The sequence below is a fragment of the Musca domestica genome, unplaced genomic scaffold (assembly GCF_030504385.1).
Source record: "Musca domestica strain aabys unplaced genomic scaffold, Musca_domestica.polishedcontigs.V.1.1 22, whole genome shotgun sequence".
Classification (NCBI taxonomy): Eukaryota; Metazoa; Arthropoda; class Insecta; order Diptera; family Muscidae; genus Musca; species Musca domestica.
Genome location: NW_026712262.1, coordinates 415,369 through 432,995, shown reverse-complemented (window position 1 = coordinate 432,995; position 17,627 = coordinate 415,369). Strand labels below are relative to the sequence as shown.

The 17,627-nt window shown below is 37.9% G+C and overlaps 1 protein-coding gene across 4 annotated transcripts in view; it reads left to right on the top strand.

Annotated features, from left to right (window-relative positions):
* LOC101895706 (sodium leak channel NALCN) overlaps positions 1-17,627 on the top strand; it is a 29,298-nt gene continuing 11,671 nt past the window's right edge. For 2 of the 4 annotated variants that reach the window (XM_020034961.2, XM_005178190.4), the window contains exons 1-9: positions 1-40; positions 5,118-6,247; positions 6,710-6,822; positions 6,917-7,027; positions 7,087-7,230; positions 7,310-7,567; positions 13,192-13,720; positions 13,928-14,670; positions 14,743-14,868. In XM_020034961.2, coding sequence (XP_019890520.1) covers positions 5,174-6,247; positions 6,710-6,822; positions 6,917-7,027; positions 7,087-7,230; positions 7,310-7,567; positions 13,192-13,720; positions 13,928-14,670; positions 14,743-14,868 — 3,098 coding nt within the window. In that variant the 5' untranslated portion in view covers positions 1-40; positions 5,118-5,173. Of the gene's footprint in view, positions 41-5,117; positions 6,248-6,709; positions 6,823-6,916; positions 7,028-7,086; positions 7,231-7,309; positions 7,568-13,191; positions 13,721-13,927; positions 14,671-14,721; positions 14,869-17,627 lie in introns of all 4 variants that reach the window. The other 2 variants (XM_020034960.2, XM_020034959.2) reach the window with 1 other exon arrangement.

The window sequence follows — 17,627 nt, the reverse complement described above, 5'->3', positions numbered from 1 at the left end:
GCTCGACACTCGACAAAGTACTGCTATTTTTATATTTATTGTAAGTTTTCTTTCTGAAAAATAAATAAATCTTAGTAAAACAAAGTGTTTTTAGTACAAAATATAAATTACAAAGTGCAATAATTGAAATATTATTGAAAAACCTCAAAAAATATAGAAATACATCGTTTTAAAATGTATAAATTTTTAGTGCCAAGATGTTAATAGCATTTGACAAGAGAGAAAGAAAATGATAAGGAAATAATAGCAAACAGAAAGGTTATATTCAATGTTAATAAACCCGTTTTAAATAAAACCCTTAAGATAACAAAAAATATGGAAAAATAGCATTCGTTCCTATTCAATAATTATAAAATCTTAAAGAAAGTCACAAAAGAAAATCCTGGAAAATTTCAATCATTCGTGTGTATCTAGTGAAAATTTCACAAGTGTTATATTCACCCCCACATTGAAAATGTGAAATACAACCCCAAATATGGGGTTGTTGGCTATGTGTTATACAAAATATTAACTGTCAATATCAGATGATTTTAATGAAAATAACAGCTGTTTGGAAAACAGCTGACATGGTAAAGCAACAGTTTATCAGCTGTTTGGCAACTTGTTAGATTCTCACATGTTGCTTCTACCACAATAAGCCGGTAAATGTAAACAAACTTAACTGTTATACTGTACAGCTGATGAATGTTTACAAATAAATAATCAACAAGTTGCCGGCTTTACCGGTTGGATGGGGCCGGTAAAAACACATGTTACACCTAAAAACGTTTGTTTAATCTTTTTTCGATGAAATTTTTATATTTAATGGGATTGATTTATTAAATTGTTTTTTTTTCTCACGTAACTCTAATAATTTCATTCTATTGGGCTTTTTCATAAAATCATCAAAAAGCATCTATAAAACGGGATCGTAATAAGTTTAAATCTATATTAATAAATTTTATATCTATATATAATAATAAAAGAGTAAAATAATTGACTGACTGACGTAATGGTTCATCAACGCCCAGACAAAACGTCTGAAGCTAGAATTTTGAAATTTTGGATGAGGGTCACTCTTGGTCTGAAGGGGTCAGATTAGACTGGGTTTTTGGAAATTCGTACTAGAATGGTACCCTTTGTATTTGAGGAAGCATTAGAGCTAAATTCAGAATGAGGGTCACTGATAGAGTGCATGATAGATGTACCAAAGGGTCTTTGGAAATTCGCACCATAAGTGCACGATGAGTACTACAATGTACTACATTTGGTACGATTTCGTATTATGTGAACGGTTTGAGCTAAAAACTTGAAATTTTGAATGGGAATAAAGATTGAGGAGTAGAGTCGATGTGAGGTAGTTTTGGACGTGTGTACAAATGTACTAAACGGTACTAAATTTAGTACAATTTAAATTTGGAGGAACAGATGGAGTTGGAATCCTAAAATATAAATTAACATTACTGGTGGACTGTAATATTGGGATATGAAAGAAGTTTTCAAAATTTGTACTTATGTGCATGAAAAGTACTAAACGGTACTAAATTTGGTACAATTTCGATTTGGGTCAACCGATAGGACAAAGGAATGGAGGTAGATTTGGAAATTCGTACTTATGTGTACTTAATAGTACTTAATTTGGTACATTTTAAATTTTGGGTGAACCTGTAGAGTTGGAATCCTGAAATTTAAAATAGTTCTATATATACTATATTATGTAGGAAGTTATAAAAAATTTGTAATTAAGTGTACTAAATGGTACTTAATTTGGTAGAATTTGAATTTGGGCGAACCGATAGAGCTGGTATCCTGAAAATTGGAAAAAATCGATAACTGCCGGAGTGTAAGATTGGGATATTTGGTATTTTTGGAAATTTGTACTTATACAGGGAGAGATAAAAAATGTGCAACAAAGTCAAACGCCATAATTTTTACACCCTCCACCATTGTATGGAGGGTATATTAAGTTTGTCATTCCGTTTGTAACACCTCGAAATATACATTTTAGACCCCACAAAGTGCATATATATACTTGATCAGCATACAATTCTATGTCGATTTAGCGATGTCCGTCCGTCTATCCGTCTGTGGAGATCACTCTAGCTTACGAACTAAATGAAGTAGGTTGATTAAATTTTACTCAAATGTGTATTATGTCTGCAGGACTTTTGGTATTGAAATGGGTCATGCAGGTTCACGTTTTGGTATATCCCTCATATAATGGTACCTCCCTATTTTCGGTATTTTGATGATTTTAGCGACATTATTCACCGGAATTGTTTCAAATTTAGTATTTGAAGTTCGTAATGGATACTACAGCTTAAAACAGAAAATTGTCTGTGCAGGTCCACGTCTTCGTATAGCCCCCAAATAACGGCATCTCCCGATATTTCGTATTTTGATAATTTTAGCGACTATTCACCGTTTTTTTCAAGATTCGCATTTGAATGTTGTATTGGCTTATGACAAAAGTTGCCTTTGCAGGTCCACGTCGTCGTATAGACCCTAATATAACGGCCACATTCGGTATTTTTAAGATTTTAACAGACTTTTTAACGGATTTTATTTTTTTGAAAATTGCCAAAATCGTTGCCAATGGTGGAGGGTATTCAAAGATCGACCCGGCCAAACTTACAGCTTCTTTACTTGTTTTTTTAAATTTTATTTAATGAAAGCAAAAAATCTCGGAAATAGCATGAAATTTTAGAATAAGTTTAGATTTGTTCGAATTGGTCACCTCTGGCACGAATTATGGCCTTTAAACAGCCAATGAAACCGTCACACGCTGCCCGAATGTTGCTCTGCGGTATTTTGGCCCATTCCCGGCGAAGCGCTTGCTTGAGGTGATCGACACTTTGGTATTTTTTAGTGCCAACCCTGCTTTCCAAAATACTCTAGACACAATAGTTCAACGGATTGGTATTCGGAGATTTTGGTGGCCATTGTGCGCTGGAAATGAAACGAGGAACCTCATTTTGTAAACATTCTTGGGTGGCGCGTGCTGAGTGCGATGGTGCTGAGTCCTGTCGGAATGTCCAAGGTCTGCGGCCAAAATGTTTGCGTGGCTAAGGTTTTAATACACCCTCCGGAATATTTTCGCGATAATATTCGGCATTTATTCTGATGCCACGGTCGATTGATACGAGCGGAGAGCGACAATCGGCTGTTATGGCAGCCCACACCATCACTATGGCCCGTGCTTGAGTTCTGGTGGCCAACCGAAGATGCACATTTTCAGCTGACCTCTTCGGCAAGTAAACGCGATCATTTTGTTTAATTACAAACTGCTGGACAACGAATGTTTTCTCATCGGAGAAAACCAAATTCGGCAGTTCACCACTTTCAGCCAAGCGAAGCAACTCTTTAGCTCTTTTGAGTCTATTTTCTTTCCATTGCGGTGTAAGTTCTTGCACTTTTTGGAATTTCAATGGCTTTACCCCGAACTTATTTTTCGATATTTGCGGAATGGAATATAGCGATATTTTCAGCTCATGAGCCATTTTCAGCCACTGCGACGCGGGATTGGATCAAGTAGCTTCTTTACTTTCTGTGCTGATGTTGCTGTTTTCGTCCGTCCACTTCCTTGACGTCGGGCTACGCTACCAGTATGGCACGAGACACAAAAGATTTATTTACATTTAAATGCTGGAGTGCACTAACGATAGCCACTTTTGGTTTTCCAGCCAAACATAAAGAAATCAAACTATCACGCTTGAATTCCATCACGAATAATTATACCCTACACCACATAGTGGTAAGGGTATGTCTTTGTGCATTTGTTTGTAACATGGAAAAGGAAGCGAGATAGGCCCATAGTTACTTTTGAGGATCTCCATAGAATCACTTTCTGAGTTGATTTATGCATGTCAGTCCGTCTGTCTATGTATTCTTGTGAACAAAATGCAGGTCGCATTTATTATCCGATTGAGATGAAATTTTGCACAAATCATTTGTTTGGCCCAAGGACGAACCCTATTGAAATTGGAGATAATCGGTAAAAATTTAGATATAGCTCCCATATATATCTTCTTCCGATTTGCCTTTTATTGTGCACCAAACGTGTAATATCAGCCCGAATAGTATGGAATTTTGCACATACAACCAAATTAGGCCTGAAAATAATTATGCCAATTTTGATCAAAATCGGTTCAGATATAGCTATAGCTCCCATATATATTGTTCATACGATTTGTTATTTTTGTCCTCCGCAGCCATAATATGCACTCTGTAACAACAATATTTGGGAAAATATATCAAATACAGCTCAGAAATACCTTTGCTAAATTTTATCGAGATTGGTTCAGATTTGGATATAGCTCTCATATATAACTTCGTCCGATTTACCTTTTATTGTGCACCAAACGTCTAATATTTGTCCAAATTGGATGAAGTTTGGCACTTACGACCGAATTGAGTCCAGAAGCTAGTATGTCAAATTTGGTGAAGATCGGTTAAGATATAGCTATAGCTCCCATATATATTGTTCATCCGATTTCTAGTATTTGTTACCCACAGCCGTAATATGCACTCCGTAACAACGATATTTCAGGAAATATATCATATACAGCTCAGAAATATATTTGCAAAATTTTTTCGAGATCGGTTCAGATTTGGATATAGCTCCCATATATATCTTTATCTGATTTTTATTAATTTTGCACCAAATGGGTAATACAAGTCGGCCCCGCCCGACTTTAGGACTTTCTTTCCTGTTTTTTTTTCTGGAAAATTATCACCAAAATGCTTTTGTACGCTTGTAAACAATGTAATGAGCTGTCACTGGAATAATTTTAACAGCTGTCAGACGAGTGACCTAGAAATTACAGCAGTCTGAAATTGGTTGCAGTTTTTTTCATCTCACCCTGTATGTACTATAATTATACTTAATGGTAGGAAATTTGGCAACGAGGAAAATTACAGAGGTCAAATCTTGAAATTTGATTTGAAAGTGTTACTAAATATGTTATTGGGATAGAGCCGAAATTCTGAAACTTGCTATTGAGGTCACTGTTGGTTGCTTGGGACAGTAAAAATAAAAAATTAATAAGGCTTTGAAAAAAATAATATTTAGATTTTGACAAAATAAATTATTGCCAACAATTCTATTTTAATTAACAAATTTTCAATATTTTTTCCAGAAAACCGATCCCTCGCTGGCCGTCTCCAACGGATTATGAAGTCAGACAACTTTTGAATGAGTGAACAATTGCGAATACGTCGCTTAGGTGGTCGTAGTAAAACGCTTTCTGCCACAAATTTGGCACCCATCAGTGCGAGTCATAGCAGTGGTCCGGGAACGGGAGGTGTTGGTGGTGTACCTCTAACACCGAACATTAGTCACAGTGCCAGCAGTAATTTCCTGCAACAATATTTTCGTCATCATCCGCAGCATTCGACACAGGCGCAATATTTCACATTTAATCAGACCGATAGTCCCAGGGGAACGCATAACCAATCGCCGTTACAGCATCAGACGCAGAGTAGTACAGCAGCAGCAACAGGAGCCGCAACAACAAATTATGGCATTGAGCCCAGTCCAACGGTTGTAAATTCGGCTAGTGGAAGTGGCAGTGGTAGTAGTGGCCTACGTATGCCCAATATGGGACCTATGCTGGGAACATCGGCCACTGTTGCCATTAACAATAGCTATACTGCTTACAGTGCCAACAATCCGGGACAGGGCGGTGCCCACTCCAGCACCACTGCGGGGGGTGGGACCGCCCACAACAATGGTTCTGGTGTCACAGCCGGCCAGCTGGGCAGTGCCTCGGCACAGGCCCAAACTGGACCATCGAACAGTGCTACAACCGCTGGTGCAGGCCTTGGCGGTGGAATTGGCCCATCCGGCCTGGGTGCGGTGGCCGGCAATATGGGCGGCGTCGGTATGGGCATTTGTGGCGGTATTAGTAGTAACGCCGCAGTCATTACTGGGGTGCCGCCAATAGGACTTGGACTTGCAACCGGTATTGGCAATAAAATGCTCGGTCGCAAGCAAAGTCTAAAGGGCGGCGAACCATTTCTAGCCGATTATGGTCCCGAGGAGTCGCTTAACGAAAGTGCCGATATTGAATGGGTGAATAAACTGTGGGTAAGACGCCTAATGCGATTTTGCGCTTTAGTTGCCTTGGCCTCAGTCTCATTGAATACTCCAAAAACTTTCGAACGCGAACCATCCCTGCAGTATATAACATTCGTATCGGACATAGCGGTAACGCTACTATTTACCGCTGAAATGATAGCCAAAATGCACATACGCGGCGTATTGCACGTGAGTACCAATGTCGATTGTAAATGGTGATCCTGCAGAAGGGGGGTTTGCTGTGCCAATGGAAACGGATGCATGAGCTGGCAAGGACCACGAATGCATGGGGGTATTGTTGGCATGTAAGACATGGTCTTATGTCAAACAATGCCCTGTGTTTTCACTGACCTTGCCAAAGTATTCATTACGAATTGGCAAATATTGCACATCCGAATGGAGAAAGGAAGAGGCTTATTCAACTTTAGTTTCCATTCCCCATAAGGAGCCCTAACAAAAGCTGTTGTTGTATGTGTAGATCCCACATGAGTACAAACGCTTCCTAGGCATAGCGAATTTCCTACAGGGTCATCCATCCATCCATCCTGCATGTATGCATGCATGCTTCTGTGTTATGTGTCACAGAGTTGTATTTCCAAAATCTAATTCAATTCAAATCTAACCAATGTACGACCAAAAAAACAAACCTAGGGTGAAGTGCCGTATCTTAAGGATCATTGGTGCCAATTTGATTTTTCTATGGTATTCTTTTTATGGATTTCAATAATCCTGCAAATATTTGAAATACTTGAAGTTGTGCCAAAGTAAGTATGCCATTTTGGAAAATGGAGAAGAATGAAAGAAAAGATCGAAGAGGACTTTTATTGTTAAAATTATTTTAAATTCTATCCTTAACAGATTCTCCTCCCTATCCATGATGAGGGCACCACGACCCCTAATAATGATACGCTTCCTCAGAGTCTTCCTGAAATTCTCAATGCCAAAAAGTCGTATTAATCAGATTTTCAAGTAAGTCGCAGCAAAATATCCTCTGAGTTCTAATTTTGATCCCTTTATTTTTTCCACAGACGCTCCAGCCAACAAATCTACAATGTAACCCTATTCTTCTTGTTCTTTATGTCACTTTATGGCCTTATGGGTGTTCAATTTTTTGGTGAATTGAAAAACCATTGCGTCATGAATAACAGTGTCTACGATGAGCATGATAGACCGTAAGTCCGCCTGGAAACCATTTTTAAGGGCAACAAAATTTGCTCCCGAAAATCACTTGGCATTGTTTTGTTTTTCTAGAATTCTAACTCTAAATTCATTGGCCATACCGGATACATTTTGTTCCATGGACCCCGATTCGGGCTATCAGTGTTCGCCGGGCATGAGATGCATGAAATTGGATTTTCTCAGTAGTTATGTGATTGGTTTCAATGGATTCGAAGATATTGCCACGAGTATTTTTACGGTTTATCAAGCTGCATCCCAGGAGGGTTGGGTGTTTATAATGTATCGTGCCATCGATTCGCTGCCAGCATGGAGAGCTGCATTCTATTTCAGGTATGTATGGCTAATAATAAAAAAATAATAATTGAATGAAAGTTGTGGAATCGAAAAATGTTAAATTCCGCAAAAACACGAAAGAATGTTTTGGCTAGGAAAGAAAAACCCATACATTTATAAATAGGTGAGGGGTAATATCAAGGTCTTTCTGGGGTAAATCTACTTGTTTGTTTTTATACCCTTGACCACAAGGTGGTCAGGGTAATGTGTCTTTATGCATTTGCTTGTAACAGGCAAAAGGAAACGAGATAGACCCATTGTTCCTTTTGATGATCTGCATAGAATCACATTCTGAGTCGATTTATGCATGTCCGTCCGTCTGTCCGTCTGTCCATGTATTTTTGTAAACAAAGTACAGTTCGCATTTATTGCCCTATCCAGATGAAATTTTGCACAAATGATTTGTTTGGCCCAAGGACGAACCCTATTGTAGATTAGATTAGATTAGATATAGCTCCCATATATATCTTCGTCCGATTTGCCTTTTATTGTGCACCAAACGTGTAATATAAGCCCGAATAGTATGGAATTTTGCACATACAACCAAATTAGAACTGAAAATAAGTATGCCAAATTTGATCAAAATCGGTTCAGATATAGCTATAGCTCCCATATATATTGTTCATCCGATTTGTTATTTTTGTCTTCCGCAGCCGTAATATGCACTCTGCAACAACAATATTTGGGGAAATATATCAAATACAGCTCAGAAATACATTTGCTAAATTTTATCGAGATCGGTTCAGATCTGGATATATCTCCCATATATAACTTCGTCCGAATTACATTTTATTGTGAAACCAACGTCTAATATTTGCCCAAATGGGATGAAATTTGGCACTTACTACCGAATTGAGTCTGGAAGCTAATATGTCAAGTTTGGTGAAGATCGGTTCAGATATAGCTATAGCTCCCATATATACTGTTCATCCGATTTGTTATATTTGTTACCCACAGCCGTAATATGCACTTCGTAACAACGATATTCAGGGAAATATATCAAATACAGCTCAGAAATATCTTTGCCAAATTTTATCGAGCCCATTCTTCACCGGTTTAAGTCATTGGCTGGCTTCTCGGGAAATGAACAAAAGAGCCTAGGGCCAAAATCAAACTAAGTCAGCCTAAAACTCCTTTGTTTCTCTACGAAGAAGCCAGCCGATTACTTAAGTCAGCCAAATAAACGCTTTATGTATTCCCACCTAAACATGGAGGAGGAAGTGAGATACAACCATAGTCACTTTTGAGGATCTTCATAGAATTACCTTCTGAGTCGATTTATACATGCAAGTCCGTCTGTCCATGTATTCTTGTGAACAAAATAAAGCTCGCATTTATTATTCGATTGAGATGAAATTTTCTAAATAACATTTGTTTGGCTCAAGGACGAACCCTATTGAAATTGGTGATAATCGGATCAGATTTAGATATGGCTCCGATATATATCTTCAACCGATTTCGTGTTAATTGTACATCAAATGGCCAATATCAGTCCAAATGACCTGCATATTGGCACAGCCGACCGAATTCAGTCTAGAAGCAAATACATCCAATTTGGTGAAAATCGGTTCAGATATAGCTATAGCTCCCATATATATGTTTCATCCGATTTGATGTTTAAGTCCCTCACATGCGTAATATGCACTCCAAAAGAATGATATTTAGTACCAATTTATCAGATATAGCCTAGAAATACCTCTGTAAAATTTTATCAAGATCGGTTCAGATTTAGATATAACTTCCATATATATCTTTAACCGATTTCGGGTTAATTGTGCACCAAATGACAAATATCAGTAGAAATGACCTGAATTTTGGCACATCCCACCGAATTTTGTCTAGAAGCAAGTACATAAAATATGGTTCAGATATAGCTATAGCTCCCATATATATGTATCATCCGATTTTGAGTTTAAGTCCTTCACATTCGTAATATACTTTCGACAGCAATGATATTTGGTACCTGATATCTTATAGAGCTCGGAAATACCTATGCCAAATTTTATCGAGATCGGCTAAGATTTGGATATAGCTCCTTTATCCGATTTCAGGTTTATTATAATGGCTAATATCAGCCCAAATGGAGTGAATTTCAGGACGTACCTTTCCATTCGGTGGAACTCTGTTCCGATATATATTTTTATACCCTCCACCATACATAGTATGGAGGGTATATTAAGTTCGTCATTCCGTTTGTAACTCATCGAAATAATCATTTTAGACCCAACAAAGTATATATATTCTTAATCAGCGTAAAATTCTAAGACGATTTAGCCCTTTCCGTCCTTCTGTTGTAATCACGCTGCAGTCTAAACGAATTAAGATAGGAAGCTAAAATTTTGCACAGATCCCTCTTTTGTCTGCAGGCAGGTCAAGTTCGAAGATGGGCTATATCGGTCCACGATATTGTATAGCCCTTATATAACGGTACCCCCGATATTCGGTATTTTGATGATCTCATCCACATTTTTCAAAGGAATTGTCTGAAAAACCACGCAAGGAGTACCTTGTGGGTACTGTATACCTCGGAAGAGAATTATTTATATAGGTCCACGATATCGTATAGCCCCATATAACCTACCCCCCGATATTCGGTATTTTGATGATTTTACCCACATTTTTCAACGGAATTGCCTGAAATTATACACAAGGAGGTCTTTGTGAGCACTTTACCCCCTGACAGAGAATTCTCTTTATAGGTTAACGATATCGTATATCCCTCATATATCGGCACCTTCCGATATTAGGTATTTTAAAGATTTTAACTGAATATTTAATGGATTTTATTTTTTTTTTTGAAAATTTTTTAATTCGTTTCAAATGGTCGAACTTAATGTTTTTTTACTTGTTTAATATAATCCTTCTCGAAGTGATATCATGCGCTCTTTAGCAATGTTATTTGGTATAAACGATAAAAATGTCTCCGTCAAATTTAGTAAAAATCGATTCAGAATATGATATACCTCCCTCTGAAACCAAATTATAACTGCTCGAAAGTCAATGGTTGATAGATGGTATGATCTCCTTGAAATAAATTATTTTGTTACGGGAGCTCTACCTCATGGAGACACATAGTTATCTTTTATGTGGCAAGCAGTGTTTGAAGATTCCCGATTTTTTTCATTGACGGAAAATAAGAGCATAGACGGTGAAACAAGACTGTTGCTTTTCTCAATAAAAATTTTTTCCCTGAAGATGACTGTCGAAGACAGTCGAAATATCGGAAAATAAAAATCAAAATTATAAAAATAAAACACTGATGTTTTTCAATTGACCTTAAGCCAAAATAAAGTTAATAAGGAAAATAAGAAATTCAAAATTTGCATTCCCGGGTTCCCTGGTTTTTTTTTATTAAATAATATGAATAATAATACAAAACAAGTAAAAAATTATGCTCGGCCGGGCCGAAATTTTAATAACCTCCACCTTGGGGTAAAGAAAAGATTTTTATATAAACGTATCTGAATTCAAACGAGCTCCACTTTAAACTACAATCCCCAGTAAAACCGTTTGGAAAATGTTGTTAAAATTACCCAAAACCATAAAGTGGGTGAAGCTGTTATATGGGGACCATACCAAAACGGGAACCCCCATAGACAATTTTATACTTCAAGGATTGTCATCTACCAAATCTTCTTAATTACCAAATTTGAAACAATTTCGGGGGTAAATATGACTAGGAGTATCAAAATATCGAGTATCGGTGGATATGTGCTCTATAGGTAAACGTGGACCAAAATATTCAATGTTCCGCCACTGGAACTAGAACCCATTTGCCCAATTTTCTTTACAAATCCATGAAAAAAATGTGGCAAAAATCATCAAAATACTGAATATCGGGAGGTACCATTATATGGGGGCTATACAAAAACGTGGACCTATACATACAATGTTTCGCCACAGGAGCTAGAACCCATTATGACCTACAAATATCAACTTTTGGACAAATCCGTGGAAAAATGTGGCAAAAACCATCAAAATACCGAATATTAGGAGGTACCGTTAAATGGGGGCTATACCAAAACCTGGACCTATTCATTCTATGTTCCACCACAGGGGCTAGAACCCATTAGAAACTACAAATACCAATTTTAAGGTAAATCCGTGGAAAAATGTCAAAATACCGAATATCGGGAGGTACCGTTATATGGCGGCTATACCAAAACGTGGACCTATATGTCTCATTTTCCATACTAACCATCCTAGACACAATACAAATTGTTCTGCTAAATTTTGAAGCTCTACGTCAAATAATGTGGGCTGTATCTTGATTTCAACAGACAGATAGATCTCTGCGGACCAAATCCGTTTCAGGACATTTGGAGTCGATCTGGTGATGTCCGTCCATCGGTCTGTCTGGCTGACTGGTGCACACGATTATTATTGTCAAACTTAGATCGAATTCGGGCAATATCGGTCCACCCCTTCTGGTACCACCCCGCCCCCACAAAATGTCAGCATTTTCAAAGAAAATAATTTACTGCACAGAAAGTGAAAGTATAATCCGATTTCGCCCCAACTTTGCGAATCCTAATATTTGTATCAGTGCTAGGTCAGGTACGGACAATGGATAAAGGGTCAAAATTTTGAATAATTATAACTCTTATAAAATGTGATGTAAGTGTCCGATTGTCTTCAAATTACACACATGAAAATACTTTTCTTATCCCAAGGTCTGGTGTGAAGATGTTATATATCGTTTCACTCCTTCTGGTACCTCCCCTACAAAGGGTCAAAGTTTTAAATACCCATGAAGGCCATATAACGCGAAATTAACACCCAATTGCATTCAGACTTGATAAATCTCAATATATGTCCATCAACATAAGATTTGTTATAAAGATGGTAGAGATCGGACCATATCTTCTGGTACCTCCCCACAAAGGGTGGAAGTTTTGAATAACCAAAACGATCATAAAATCCGAAGTAAGCATCCAGTTCTCGTCAAATTATATACATCCCATTATTTTTATAAACCCAAGATCTGGTGTGAAGATGGAATATATCGGTCCACTCATTCTGGTACCTCCTCTACAAAGGGTCATAATTTTGAATATCCATGAAGCTCATAAAATGCGAAATTATCACCGAATTGCATTAAGACTTGATAAATCTCAATATTTCCATCAACATAAGAACTGTTATAAAGATGCTAGAGATCGGACCATATCTTCCGGTACCTCCTCACAAAGGTTCGAAGTTTTGAATAACCAAAACAATCATAAAATCCAAAATAAGCATCCAGTTCTCGTCAAATTACACACATCCCAATATTTTCGGTTCACTCCTTCTGGTACCTCCTCCACAGTGGGTCAAAGTTTTGAATACCCATGAAGGTCGTATAACGCGAAATTGACATCCGATTCAATTCAGACTTGGTACATCTCAATATTTCTATCAACACAAGATCTGTTATAAAGACGGTGGAGATCAATTATTTATTAAATATTCAGGGAAGACTAAGAGAAGTAATTATTGCAAGCGGAATCTCACTCAATTATATCGTGCGGTTTTGTATTTGGGAGTTCAAACTACGAATCCACTCCATTCAATTCCATAGGCCTACGAAAATCTTGTGAAAATTCTAATGATATAAATTATTCCTTTAACTTTTTCTTCAGTACCATGATCTTCTTCCTGGCGTGGTTGGTGAAGAACGTTTTCATTGCTGTCATTACGGAAACGTTCAATGAGATTCGTGTACAATTCCAACAAATGTGGGGTGCCCGGGGTCACATACAAAAGACGGCGGCATCACAAATTCTCAGCGGAAATGATCAGGGCTGGCGTTTGGTAACCATTGATGACAGTAAACATGGAGGACTGGCTCCGGAAACGTGTCATGCCATCTTGCGATCTCCCTATTTTCGTATGTTGGTAATGTCGATTATTCTGGCAAATGGTATTGTGACGGCAACGATGACATTTCAACATGATGGTCGACCGCGCCACGTATTCTATGAGAGATACTATTATATTGAAGCTGTCTTCACGTTCCTTTTGGATTTGGAGACACTGTTTAAGATCTACTGTTTGGGATGGCGTGGTTACTATAAACATTCCATTCATAAATTCGAATTGCTGCTGGCTGTGGGCACCACCATACATATTGTGCCATATTTTTATCTGTCGGGATTTACATATTTTCAGGTGAGGTTGAGGAAAAGACTTAAGGTGGGAATACAAAAAACGCTTATTTGGCTGGCTTCTTCGTAGAGAAACAAAAGAGTTTTAGGTTGACTTAGTTCGATTTTGGCCCTTTGTTCATTTTCGAAGAAGGCAGTCAAAAAAGCGTTTTATGTATTCTCACCTTTAGTCTCCATTTATTTAACAATACCATTTTCCCTCTCCTTTCAGGTTCTCCGTGTGGTACGTCTCATCAAAGCCTCACCCATGCTGGAGGGTTTTGTATACAAAATCTTCGGCCCTGGAAAAAAGTTAGGATCTCTCATCACCTTTACCGTTTGCTTGCTGATCATAAGCTCCAGCATTTCAATGCAGTTGTTTTGCTTCCTTTGCGATTTCACCAAATTCGAAACATTCCCCGAAGCCTTCATGTCTATGTTCCAAATTTTGACTCAAGAAGCCTGGGTTGAGGTCATGGACGAGACCATGATACGCACCAGTAAAACTCTAACTCCTCTAGTGGCCATATATTTTATACTCTATCATTTGTTCGTAACCCTTATCGTGCTGAGTTTGTTCGTGGCGGTTATTTTGGATAATTTGGAGTTAGATGAGGACATTAAGAAATTGAAGCAATTGAAATTTCGGGAACAAAGTGCCGAAATCAAGGAGACATTGCCGTTTCGTTTGAGAATTTTCGAGAAATTCCCGCAATCGCCACAGATGACAATACTGCATCGAATACCCAATGACTTTACGCTGCCCAAGGTGAGGGAGTCTTTTATGAAACAATTTGTTATCGAACTGGAAAGCGACGACCCCTCGATGGAGAGTTGCAAGAGGCCCACCTCGGAATACTGGGAATCGTCGAGGGCATTTCGTAAACAGAAACCTGTTCGGATTATGAATGAAACGGCCAAGGTGCGCTCGGCCGGCAGCAGTTTGAGAAAATTGGCCATAACCCATATAATCAAGTAAGTACTTGAAGGCTTGCATTAACGGCTCCGGCAAATTTCTCATTAAAGTTCTGACACAAATTCTTTAAGTGATTCGAATAATCAACGTTTGATGTTGGGCGATTCGGCCATGTTACCGGTGGTGGGTGGAAAATGCGGCCTAAAATCCCAGGGTACTATAACGCATTCGAAACCATGGCGTGTGGACCAAAAGAAGTAAGTTAATAGTTCTAAGAATGAGTTCCGCGAAAGCGAATTATTGATTAATCTCAAAATTATCATATGCTTGAGAAATTCGAAAAAATATTGTCTAAAATTTGCTCTAGGGCTAAGCATACACATATAAAATCTTTAGGTGGAACAACTGTGTTCTGTAATTGAAATGGGAAAATGGGGAAACCGGTCTAACTTTAACCAGGATGTTTTCTCAATTTTTTTAAAAAAGTGTTCTAGTTTCGACCTTTGAACTGAATTAATTTATGGATTGCTACGTGCATAAATGTAAATAATTTATGTTCTGCGAGATAGAATTGTTAATATATGGCATGGAGTTGGAAGTGCAGATGGCGCCCAACGCACACAGGGGTCAAATCACAAGATTAATTTGAAGTATTAGTTTTTTCCCATCAAAATTGCCAATTTTAAAATTGAAACATTGAATATGGTTAGTTATAAGCGTTTCAGAACAAAAAAAGTTCTAAAAAGAGTTCTGTAAAAATATTTTAAAAATTAATTATAAATATGACCATATTTCCGCCATATTCGAAAAGTATATGGAGCTAAAAAAATGAAGTTGAAAAGTGTCAGTCGTTATTGCCGACATACCCCTAGCCAATGTTCGATTGTTTAAATATATTTTTACTTCTGTAATGATTATTCAAATTGCTGACTCTCTATGGAGTATGTTCCGAAGGAATGGGTCAATATTTTCATATCGTATCGGATCTAAATAAATATGATAAAAATATTGCAATGTGCCATCTTCAGAGCATATCTTGTATTAGTAGAAATAATTTGATTTGTGAAATATGAAGAGAACCGGATGTTTATTTCGGATGTTATGAACCTTTTGGATATTCAAAATGTTGACCCTTTGTGTGGGGGGTTCCAGAAGGAATGGTCCGATCTCTATCATCTTTATAGCAGATATTGTGTTGATAAAAATATTGAGATGTACCAAGTTTAAATGGAATCGGATGCTTATTTCGCGTTTTATGAGCTTCATGGATAATCCAAATTTTGACCCTTTGTGGGGGAGGTACCAGAAGGAATGGATCTATATATCCCATCTTCACAGCATTTTATAAGAGTTGCAATAATTCAAAATTAACCCTTTGTGGGGGAGGTACTTGATGGAGTGAATCGATATTTTCCATTTTCGCACCTGACCTAGCACTGATGCAAATTTTAGAATTCGCAAAGTTGGAGCAAAAGCGGATTATCCTTTACTTTTTTTTTCAGTAAATCATTTTCTTCGAAAATGTTGACATTTTGTGAGGAAGGTACCAGAAGGAGTGGGCCGATATTGCCCATCTCCGAACTCGATCTAAGTTCGATAATTATATTACGATGTATCAAGTTTGGATCAAATTGGATACTCCCTTCGAGAGTTAGCGTGTGCAACAGCCAGACAGACTTACGGACGGACATCGCTAGATCAACTCCAAATGTCCTGAAATTGATTTGGTCCAAAGAAATCTAGGGTCTAAAACCGTTATTTCGATGAGGCACGTTTTGGCCGTATCAAATGATGTATATCCTCTCTAGCCATATACCTGGGGGTATAAAAAATGCGTCCAATGTCGGCGAAGATATTTCCATGACATTCTCAAATAGCCAAATATCTATAAATCTGTCGTAAAGCCTTTGTTAGCTGCCGTTTACGGTTGATGGCTTATGAAACTCGTTCTGCAGCACAACGCTTCGTAGGGGTGCGAAAATATACATGCCATTCATAACTCAGATGCTTCTAACGGTTGTTATAACCAACCAATCCATTCCCTTTTGTTACGCAGGCGTATTGTTGCTACTTGTTCTGATCGAATGACGTTGGTTGCAGTGACCTACCGGTAACTTGTGTTGATCTCATTTCATGAATGACAACAAGGAGGTCCAATCGATGATTCAGGGTAATTATCTAATGAGGTCTCCTCACAAAATGAATAGCTAAACTGATATGAGGAAATTTAGCCTTTTATGGTCATTACAGAACTGTTTTTTACTACCACATCAGATTTCCCCTTTATGTTATGGAAAAAAATTTCAAAACTGGTAGATTCTTACAGGTTTTGGAACAGAACATTAAAATTTAGGTTAAAGAACAACAAAGTATTTCAAAATCCAAAACAACAAAATAAATGAATTTCGTTACCATTAGGATGTGTGCGAAAATGAACAAATGACTTCCGCCGTCACACAGTGCGGTTGGCGCCCAACGTTTTAAACTTAAGCTAGCAAATATTTCATTTGGAACGGTTTGATTTAATTGGCGCCCAACATTTAGCACTAGTATAGTCAGACCTCATTGGAGCCGCAAAACTTCCCCAGCCGTTATAAGAGATCAACAGGTTCCTTAGACATGCACTTGGTGGTGTCTGCTAGTGTCTTGAAGATATTGTTCTAACTTTTCAATTCAGGTGTGATTTGCCCGGACGGCTTCAACATGTTGTTTAATATGATCCCTAGGATTTCCCTCTACCAGCATATTCAGCTGTGTTCTCATCTCCGCAGACCATGTGATAATGAGTGTGGCTGTTGACTAAATAGCTGATATCCGGAACCAGAAATTCAAACCACGTAGAATGAAACAGGGAATTTCCCGACCCGCTACATGAAATGGCAAGGTTGGGTAATATCTCTGGAATTGCGCAGTCGAAACCTTTTCGTAATTCCTCGTCTTTCAGATGACATAGAGATCGTAACGTATGAGGATTATTGTACGATCATAGGTTCTTGTGCTTGATGACATGTATGTG